General features: G+C 42.9%; 1 protein-coding gene across 1 annotated transcript in view; it reads right to left on the bottom strand.

Annotated features, from left to right (window-relative positions):
- The window catches only part of LOC127582805 (uncharacterized protein C17orf98-like), a 15,640-nt gene extending 4,273 nt beyond the window's left edge, over positions 1-11,367 (bottom strand). Inside the window, exons 1-3 of the mRNA XM_052038371.1 lie at positions 11,083-11,367; positions 7,722-7,821; positions 2,460-2,593 (exon numbers count right to left, since the gene is read on the bottom strand). Of these exons, the coding sequence (XP_051894331.1) occupies positions 2,460-2,593; positions 7,722-7,821; positions 11,083-11,316 (468 nt within the window). The 5' untranslated portion in view covers positions 11,317-11,367. The remainder of the gene's footprint in view (positions 1-2,459; positions 2,594-7,721; positions 7,822-11,082) is intronic.

Here is an 11,367-nt window from a genome sequence, read left to right on the forward strand (position 1 = left end):
GGAACGGGCTGCCAGGGGAAGTGGTGGAAGCACATGCAATAGTGGCATTGAAGAGGCTGTTAGACACATGAATATGCAGGGAATGGAGCGATATGGATCATGTGCAGGCAGAAGAGATTTAGCTTAACTCGGGACCGTGTTCAACACCGTGGGCTGAAGGGCCTGTTCCTGTGCTGTACTGTTCTATGTTCCATGTTCTATCAACATCTCAGCCGTGGCAGTGTAGTCCTAGGTTATAAACACAAGACCTATTAACTTAGACGTGGATGTGCTACAAAACAAGCTAAAGTAACACGTAATCCAGATGGGGGAGTGCTTCTCGCAGAGCTGAACATCATGTGGCAATCAATTATGGCCAAAAAATCTACATGACAGACATTAAAATGCCATGGTGTTAAGGTTTCCACTGTTCCCGATCATGTGCTTTTCTCGGCCTCAGCCGACGGTGCTAATAACTCATACCAGGTGTCACAGGTGCCATCTGCTCTCAGCTGGCCCAGCCGAGCAGCTAATCATTTGGAAGCAAAGGCAGTGCATATGGGAAGCTAAACTCAACCAAGAATGACCCTGTGTGGCATAAGGAGGCGCCTTTGAAACCAGTGGTCTCTGCCGGTGCATATATTCCACTGAACCACTTCTCTCTGGTAATTGGCTGTTGGTTTATCATCGTCGCATGTACCGAGGTACAGTGAAAAACTTTGTTTTGCATGTCGTCCATACAGATCATTTTACCACATCAGTACGTCGAGGTAGTACAAGGGAAAAGCAATAACAGAATGCAGAATAAAGTGTCACAGTTACAGAGAAAGTGCAGTGCAGGCAGACAATAAGGTGCAAGAGCCATGACGAGGTAGATTGTGAGGTCAAGAGTCCATCTTTAAAGTCCAAAAGATCTGTTTAAGAGTCTTATAACAGCAGGATAGAAGCCGTCCTTGAACCTGGTGGTGCAGGTTTTCAAGCTTTTGTATCTTCTGCCCGATGGAAGGGGGACAAGAGGGAATGTCTGCGGTGGGATCATGACAGCCCTGGTAAGTCAAACAAAATTCGAGTCTAATGCCAACTAGAATAGCTCTTCATATTCTGCCTGGGGAGTCTACAGCCCAACAGCATGAGCACTGAATTCTTCAAATTCAGGTAACGCACTGCACCCCTGATCTACCCAAGCCCTCCCAGACACACCCTTCTTCTCAAACCCCAGCCCCTGATTGCCCAGTTTCTTTCCCCTCCCTCACCCTCTCCTTCTGTCCATCACCCAGACACTCCCCCCACTGCGTCCCCTATCCCCTCTCTCCACTGTTCCCTTCCACCCACAATCTCTCCCTTATTTGGTTCCACTCTTCACATTTCTTTCTTATCAGATTCCATAATCGGCACCTCCCTGCTTCTGTCGTTATCTCCAGCTACCTGACTCCATCTGCCAATTAACCTCTCCTCACCTGTATTGATATTGGAATTGGTTTATTATTGTCAACTGTACCGAGGTACAGTGAAAAACTTGTCTTGCATACTGTTCATACAGATCAATTCATTACACAGTGCATTGAGGTAGTACAGGGTAAAAACAATAAGAGAATACAGAGTAAAGTGTCACAGTTACAGAGAAAGTGTAGTGCAGGTAGACAATAAGGTGCAAGGTCATAACAAGGTAGATTGTGAGGTCAAGAGTCTATCTCATCATATAAGGGAACCGTTCAATAGTCTTATCACAGTGGGATAGAAGCTGTCCTTGAGCCTGGTGGTATGTGCCCTCAGGCTCCTGTACCTTCTGCTTGATGGGAGAGGGGAGAAGAGAGAATGACCTGGGTGGGTGGGGTCTTTGATTATGCCGGCTGCTCCACCAAGGCAGTGAGAGGTACAGACAGAGTCCATGGAGGGGAGGCTGGTTTCCGTGATCCACCTATCACTTGCCAGCTCTTGCTACACCCCTTGCTCTCACCTCTTTACACTGGCTGCCTCCCCCCTGCTCCTTCAGTCAAGATGAAGGGTCTCAACCTGAAACATCTGACTGTCCGTTTCCCTCTGCAGATGCTGTTTGATTCGCTGAGCTGCACCAGCAGCTTGTTTTATGCTCCAGATTCTGGCATCTTTTGTATCTCTCAAACAATATTCATTTTTGATCCCAGGGACACAACATGAAGAAACTTACAAAGTGGATATACATCAAACACAGGACTCATGGCAAGTTAAGTGAACATTTACAAAATACTGCCCTTCCATGAATGATTTATTTAAGGATCTACTTCTTATTTTCAGAACAATTCAATTACATATATTATTTTGTTTAAACTCTCACACTCTCCTTGCTTATCACATTTAATTCAGTGCTCTAGAAGGGGTACCTTCTTTGAAAAGCTTATTTAAAATGCAGGAATTGAGATTCTACTGACTTCTCAGTCCATCCTCACCAAATGTCCTTGGAAAAAAGCCTGTGCACACTAGTACAACGAGTGACTGCAGACTTCTCCGAAAATGGAAGGCTTTTCTCTCAGACTGGGTATGTTCCTCCTGTAGCCAAACTTTCCGTTGTATCCGACAATGGGTTTGACGTCTGATAAGTATCCTCTGTGGCCGATTACTTGGTCATGTGAGTGACCTGTAAAATCAATACACAAGGAATCAAGTCTCTTGTTGAGCTTTTCTTATCATTTCCAGCACAGAAAGATGCTAATCGTTACAACTGGTCTCTGCCCATGCTGTGTGGTATTAAAGCTTTCTCTCATTCTCATTGACATTTCCCATTCTGGCTCCATAAATTGGTAATTGGTTTATTATTGTCACATGTACTGAAATCCACTGAAAAACTTTGTTTTGTATGCCATCCATACAGATCATTTCAAAACATAAGTACATTGAGGTAGTACCATGTGCCTCTCAAGAATCCCTTAACTATGCCAATATTATCTGTAACAACCACATCATAAGGCAGTGAGCTGCACAGTCAACGCACTCTGTTAAAAGAAATCCTTCCCAAAGTCATTGTTTAATCGGTGAGCAGCTCTTACATTCATGATACCTGGCTCTGGACTTGGTAAATTGGTTTATTATTGTCACAGATACCAAGGTACAGTAAAAAACTTTGTTCTGCATGCCATCCATACAGATCATTTCATTACATCAGTGCATTGAGGTGGTACAAGGGAAAAGCAATAACAGCAGGATAGAAGCTGTCCTTAATCCTGGTGGTACGTGCTCTGACAGGCTTATCCAGAAGTGGCAACTATTTCTTCTTCTTCATAATTTTGAGTCTTTCTACCAGTAACATCTGGACCAGCCAAGCTTTTGTGAAGCTTTTGAGATAAATGCAAACCTTCAATTCTATCACAATCACTATAAATCAGTGCATTTTCTCCAAGCAAAATCAAAATGGGTCCAATTTGTCAACAGAAACTGGAGTATACCATTCGGTCAATTGAATGTGCTCCCATTATTTATGTTAGCCAAGGCAATTTTACCTTTTTCATCTCAATTACCTGACTGTCCACCATCTTTCCTGAAAGACAAAAAAACACTGGAAATACACAAAGTTTGTGTCTGCAAAGAGTAAGGATCCTACCCCAGACGTTCTCTCTTCTCCCCCCTCCCATCAGGCAGAAGATACAAAAGCCTGAAAGCACGTACCACCAAGCTCAAGGACAGCTTCTATCCTGCTGTTATAAGACTATTGAACAGTCCCCGGTACGATAAGATGGACTCTTGACCTCACAATCTACCTCATCATGGCTTTGCACCTTATTGTCTGCCTGCACTACACTTTCTCTGTAACTGTAACACTATATTCTGCATTCTGTTATTGTTTTTCCCTTGTACTACCTCGATGTACTGATGTGATGAAATGATCTGTATGGATGGCATGAAAAACAAAGTTTTTTACTGTACCTCAATACATGTGACAATAATAAACCAATTTAACAATTTGCTGATGGTGATTTACTTGTTATCACAATTTTCTTCAATAATCTTATGCAAAAATCTTATGTAGATTTCCAGAATTTTCTGTTATTTAAATATTTTTTTTATTAATCCATATTTTGAACAGATCAGTTAACTTTATATCTCTGGAGGTCTGGGGGAAAAATGTTCTGAATTGTACGAAGAGGGTTTTCCTGAAATCGCTTATGACTGGCTTTGCTCAATACTAAGAACATAGAACATTACAGCACAGTACAGGCCGTTTGGCCCACAATGTTGTGCCGACATTTTATCCTGCTACCTGACATCTACCTAACCCTTCCCTCCCACATAGCCCTCCATTTTACTATCATTCACGTGGCTCTCTAAGAGTTTCTTATATGCCCCTAATGTACCTGCCCCCACAACCTCTGCTAGCAGTGCTTTCCACGCACCCACCACTCTCTGTGTAAAAAATGATGCTTAAAATTATGCCCCCTTGTGTTAGCCATTGTCACCCTGGAAAAAATCTCTGACTGTCCACTCGATCTATGCCTCTTATCATCTTGTACACCTCTATCAAGTCACCTCTCGTCCTCCTCCTCTCCAAAGAGAAAAGCCCTAGCTTGCTCAACCTATCCTCATAAGACACGGTCTTCAATCCAGGCAGCATCCTGGTAAATCTCCTCTGCACCCTCTCTAAGGCTTCCACATCCCTCCTATAATGAGGCAACCAGAATTGTAACCTTGAGAATGACAACATTTTCAAGCACTATAACAAGACCAGGGTTTGAACGTGGAATCTTCCTATTCTCTGAGGCTTAGTTTACACTAAGCAGTGCTTTATTCAATGAACCTTTAACTTTTTACCAGGCTGAGCAATTAGTAACAATGCTGTAAAGGAAGTACAGGTCTCATACGACCAGTGAGATATTCATGAGTTCCTGTGCTATTTTTCATAAGGTAATTACAGGGGCTTTGATCACTAAATATCTGTTATCTCAAGCTGCTCAGTCTTACCTCCCTAACCAAAATAAAATACATTTGAATGTTCGTTCTATGCCAACTTGTTTCAGAAGAAGTGATACAGCACCTGGGCTGTGGCAGCTAACAAGACATATCATGGGACAATGATAGTCAAACGCATGCTGTTGCTATGTCATGTTGCTAGGCACCAGATAGTCCAGCCTGTCATTGCATTCAATGCATATTATCAATCAATTCATTGCGAATGACCAAGATGGCATTAATGTCTACATTTGTATTCTCCCTTTCCCACAGTTATGCTTAATACGAACATGCAATTCTTCTGCAATCAACTACAGGCTATTTTTCTGCAGTGTTGCTGTAATTACATCCTTTCATGCTGTGCTTATCTCACCACAGAAAGCCACAAAAGATATAAAAGATGTCCCTTGGCATCCATAATGTTTTACCTGCAGGGATTCATTGTGTTATATATTTTGCGTTTGTCATCATTGCTCAGTTTAGAAAACTTAAACTTTCTTTTTCAGATCAACTAATGTCTGGACCTAATTTAAGTTACGATTGATCAGATTTTTCCATGTTGGAGATTCATTGCTCATTAATCCTTCTCATTAGATACGGCGCATGGAAAGAGTCGCAAAATTCTACGTGAGGAGGCTGGCTTTGTTAAGAAACTAACAGCTTTTACCCTTCTTACATTCACTGTAAATGTCATAATTCCCAGGACAATGTTTTTTTTGACAGGTTGTCTTACAATCAGGCATTCTTAGCAGATAAATCACCACTTGAAGGAATTAGATACAAAAGAAAATTGACACTATCTTTTTTATGGGAGCCTTCTTCAGATGCTTACAGTCTTAAAGAGATTAGCTCTCTGACAGTGACTACATTCAAATTATGTCATGAAAAGTGCTATTTAAATACAAGGCCCTTCTTGCTTGACAAGTACTTCCCAGCTGGATAACACACCTGTTTGGCAAAATCCTTATTGGCAACTCCCTCCCCACAGTTTCCCTCACTTTGGCTGTATAAAACAAGGGCTCGTTGTTCTGTTTGTGAATGCAACTCATTCCATCCTGGGACCTTAAAAACCTAGCAGCTGCTCAACCACAAGTCTTCCCTTCATCTTCAAACTGCAGACATTAAAGCATTAACCTACATAAGAATGAGATAATCTGAGAAATAAGAATAGGGATCAGGCCATGGAACTTCTCAAGGCTACTCTGATTGTCAATAAGATCAGGGCTACCTGACCTTAGACCTCAACTCCACTCTCCTGTCCAATCCATATTCAGCTAACTCATCTTCTACCAACCTGGTTGTCATATGACACATGAATGATCGGGTCGCTCACTCATCATATCCAACTTGAAAACACCAACACATCACATGTCGATTTACCTCATCCTCTGTCCTATTTATGGAGTCCGTAAGCGAGATTTCTCCACAAGGAAATACAATATGACATTGCACAAATAATCATTTCACATCAGTTCTTTTTCACTATCAGAATCAGCAGGAGCTAAGTAAGTCGGTTAAAATCACGTAGAATTCACAGCACACAAACCAGCCCAAAGACTCTTTGCGGAGGCTTCACCTTCTCCTGCCCCTATCAGATATTGCAATGGAAATTCCAAACAGATAGTTACCCCTTTGATATCCTGTAGAATTACCCTTATTGTAACTTTTTTATATTCCAGACCAAAACAGAGTGTAATCTGATTTGGATTAGATTATTTTGTTATTTTTTTACATTCCCTTGTTACTTCTTCATCTCCATTGGATCCAAGTCCAGGAGTCCATATGTCCAGGAGCACTGTGGGCGTGCTGGAGAGAAGGGTGGGGTCATGCACTTCAGTACGAAGAAAAAAGGTGTAGACTATGTTCTAGATGGGGAGGGGATTCAGAAATCAGAGGTGCAAAGGGACTTGGGAGTCGTAATTCAGGACTCCCTTAAGGTTAACTTGTGGGTTGAGTCGGAAGGCAAATGCAACATTAGCGTTCATTTTGAGAGGACTAGAATATAAAAACAAGAGTGTATGGCTGAGGCTTTACAAGGTGCTGGTCAGAGCACATTTGGAAAATTGTGAGCAATTTTGTGCCCCGTATCTAAGGAAAGATGTGGTGGCCCCGGAGAGGATCCAGAGGAGATTCACAAGAATGATCCCAAGAATGAAAAGCTTAACAGAGCATTTGATGGCTCTGGGCCTGGACTCGATGGAATTCAGGAGGATGAGGGGGGATCTCATTGAAACCTTATCGGATATTGAAAGGCCTGGATAGAGTGGATGTGGAGAGCATGTCTCCATCAGTAGGAGGGTCTAGGATCCATGGGCACAGCCTCAGAATAAAGGGACGTCTCTTTAAAATTGAGGTGAGGAAGAATTTCTTCAGCCAGAGGGCAGTGAGTCTGTGGAATTCATTGCCACAGAGGGCTGTGGAGGCCAAGTCATTGGGTGTATTTAAGGCAGGGATTGACAGATTCTTGATTGGTAAGGAGGGTTAAGGGTTATGGGGAGAAGACGAGAGAATGGGGTTGAAAAAAAAAATCAGCCGTGACTGAATGGCAGAGCAGACTCAATGGGCTTAATGGCCTAATTCTGCTCCTATATCTTATCATCTTATGATCTTTCACTGCAACTGTTTGAGAAGGCAGCTCACCACCACCTTTACAAGGGAAATTGTGGACTTGGCAGCAATGCCCATGTGAATAACTTAATAAAGGATTCCCATTTTAAGACCAAGGCTTTCACAGTCAGCTCTGCCCTTTTGAAACATTTCACAAAGGAAATCATTGACTAAAACAACAGGATTATTTTTGTTCAGAAGAATTTAAAATAACTTACCTGTTCCATATACATTTCTCCTGGTAAGATATTTTTGAGCTGGTCCATTTTTGTAAAAATAGTCCACAAGCCAGCCACTGTTTGATGTCCCACCTTGATCCTAACAAAGAATACTTATTAATCAAATTGTTCTTGTACTTAACTTTTATTTTATTTTTTTTTCTTCTGCATGCTGCATCTAATTTCTCCCCATCTTCTCCACAAATTGGTATTGGAATTGGTTTATTATTGTCACTTGTATCGAGATACAGTGAAAAACTTGTCTTGCATACCGATCGTACAGATCAATTCATTACACAGTGCAGATACATTGAGTTAGTACAGAGTGCATTGATGTAGTACAGGGTAAAAACAATAACAGAATACAGGGTAAAGTGTCACAGCTACAGAGGAAATGCAGTGCAGGTAGACAATAAGGTGCAAGGTTATAACAAGATAGATTGTGAGGTCAAGAGTCCATCTCATCCTCGCTGGTTGTTTCCATCTGGGTCCAGGAGTCAGGTCTGTTTCATAGTCGTTCCTGGAGGTTGGAAGAGCGCCAGCCTAAAAGTGTTAGCCAATCTTCTGTGGTCACAGAATGAACGCCATAGAAAGAAGCCAATCAACCCATCCCATATGAGGCTTATCAAGTTTGCTACACAGACCCTTGCTCTTCTCCCTTAGCTCTGCCTGTTTTTAAACAAAAATATCAAACTCCATTTCAAAAATACCACTGCATATATCTGCTTGTATTCCCTTTTCCAGACAATGCACTCCAGATCTGAAGGAGTCATCCTGTTTATAATAACTTTAATCAAACTCATCTGCCTATTTATTCCATTGTCTTAAATGTGAGGCCACCAACTCTCCAGCCAGTTGAAGCGTCATGCTTGAACCAAACAGCGAGAGTTAGCCAGCTTAGCGCAACGGGTCAATGAAGTCTGTGGTTTACATCACAATGCAGGTTTTACCCCGAAACATCGACAATTCCCTTCCCCCCACAGATGCTGCTCGACCCGCTGCGTTCCTCCAGCAGATTGTTTGTTGCTAACAGAAGGAGGTCATTTGGCCCATCATGTCCATTCTGGCACTCCTACTTCCCAACCTTGTAGATTGGATCTATTTCCAACAGGTCAGAGGACACGGATTAAAAATGGAAAGGAATATTGATCATTTTCGTAACTAATCCAGCTCTGGATCACTGAAGCCAATGATAGTAAATACTGTCATCCAGGCTTATGTCAACTCACTCTAAACAGGAAATAGATCAAACCCCTAATTTTCTAGTCTGTATGGTTAAGTTTTACACAACATCAGATCCACTGAAAAAGCTTAATATTACCCTAATGTATTTTAATTGGGGGGGGAAGCATAACTGAGATGTCCTGTAGAACATGGAACAGTGCAGCACAGGAACAGGCTCTTCAACCCATGATGTTGTGCCAAACTAATTAAACTAGTAATTAAACACCTAACTAAACTAATCCCTTCTGCCTACACAATGTCCATATCCCTCCATTCTCTGCATATTCATGTACCTATCTAAGAGCCTCTTAAATGCCTCTACTGTATCTGCCTCCACCACCACCTCTGGCAGCGCATTCCAGGCACCCATCACTCTGTGTAAAAAACTTGCCCCGCACATCTCCTTTGAACTTACCCCTCTCACCTTAAATCTGCACTTGCTTTCCAGGTAAAGAATATATAGCTATAGGCTCAATTATGCCTTTATTGCAGCATAACTCTAATATGGAGTTACAAGACATTGCAGATGCTGAGATCTGGAGCAAGGAACAATCTGCTGGCAGAACTCCGCAGGTTGAGCAGCGTCCGTGGGGGAAGGAGTTGTCGACGTTTTGGTCGAGATCCTGCATCAGGACTGAGATGAGCACCTTCCCTCTCTGCCCTCGGTCCTGATGCAGGGTCTCAACCTGACACGTCGACAATTTCAAAATAAGTGGCAGGCAGACAAGAGAAAAAAAAGAGGAAAAGGGGGTCAAAATGTAAGAGTCTCAAGCATGAAGATTACATCCTAACCTTCTACTCTCGTGATGTTGTGTGAATCGGATTAACAGGGACATGGCACCTCAACGTCCTACAGATTCCTCTTGGGTCTAAATCCTGGAACCTCCTGCCCAACAGCATTGTGGTGGCTAAAGCAGGTAAACTACAGACTTAATGTGGGTAACTAGGATCAGTGTAGATAGGTACAGTGAGTAGCATGGACAGTGGGCTGAAAGGCCTGTCTCAAGCACAACACCTTCTTTTGTCCACCTATCACTGCTCTGCTTTTCCCTCCTATATATTGGGCTTCCCTTTTTCCTATCTTCAGTCCTGAAGAAGGGTCCTGACCTAAAATGTTGATTGCCTGATTTTCTCCACGGATGCTGCCTGGCCTGCTGAGTTCCTCCAGCATCATCGTGTTTTTCACCTCCTCAAGGCAGCTGAGGATGGGCAATAACTTCTGGCCTTGCCAGTGATAGTGACAGATTCCCAAACCAGGGTACATGTACCCTGGTGGACCTTGGTTGGATTGGGATAAGTACAAGGTAGGCCAATGAAACTGTGTAATGGTAAATGTATATATAATGTAGCCTGGGAGTGTTTGGAGAGGGGATCGTGGGAGATCTGGAGGCAGGATGGAATCAGGAAGATGATGGTAACTAATAGTTACAAGACTGAAGGATAAAATGTACAGGACCGTGTAATGAAGACACAACAGAAAAGCATAACTGAATATCTTGCACAAATCATTGGCCTTTATAATTCTGGACGTGTTCCTGAAGAATATTCCTGAAGAAGAAGCAATTCAATCAAATAATCTAGAAATAGATCAGGGAAATGGCCAACAGTATTTCTCTGGAGTGGAGGAAGCTGAGGGGAGACCTGATAGAAGTTTATATGATTATGAGGGGCATAGATAGCCAGTATCCTTTTTTCCAGGGTTGAAATATCTAATACTGGAGGGCATGCATTTAAGGTGAGGGGGGTAAGTTCAAAGGAGATGTGCTGGGCAAGTTTTTTTTTACACAGAGAGTGGTGGGTGCCTGGAATGTGCTGCCAGGGGTGGTGGTGGAGGCAGATGGGATAGAGGCCTTTAAGAGGTTCTTAGATAGGCACATGAATGTGCAGAGAATGGGGGATATGGACTTGTGTCGGCAGAAGGGATTAGTTTAGTTAGGCGTTTAATTACTAGTTTAATTAGTTTGGCACAACATCGTGGGCTGAAGGGTCTGTACAGTCCTATGTTCTCTGTGTTATATTTCCCGAGGCGTGTACAGTAGCATAGACGGCTCCTTCCATTGTATAGTCCACGAGCTATACAGAGAGTGCACCCACTAACGCCACCGTTTCCAGTTGCAAAGCCCAAGCGCCACGTTACCTGATTAGTCCTTTTGAGAAGCTTCTTCATTGACTTGGTCTCGAAAATATGCTTGGCGTAAGGGTCATTCTGCGCGTTGTAGGGCGGGATTACATCGCACAGTTTGGGATGGACCTTTTCGTAGGTCAGGGAGTTGCTGGACACAGCCACGCAGTCCAAGATGAAACCTCTTTCTCTTTTGAAGTATTCATAATCCAGGCAGCAAGCACCTGGAGGACAGCGAGAACTGTTCATGATCGCAGCGCCGGTGCCGGTTCAGACGTGGCCCCATGCACCGCCACCATT

Source organism: Pristis pectinata, chromosome 25, assembly GCF_009764475.1.
Source record: "Pristis pectinata isolate sPriPec2 chromosome 25, sPriPec2.1.pri, whole genome shotgun sequence".
Classification (NCBI taxonomy): Eukaryota; Metazoa; Chordata; class Chondrichthyes; order Rhinopristiformes; family Pristidae; genus Pristis; species Pristis pectinata.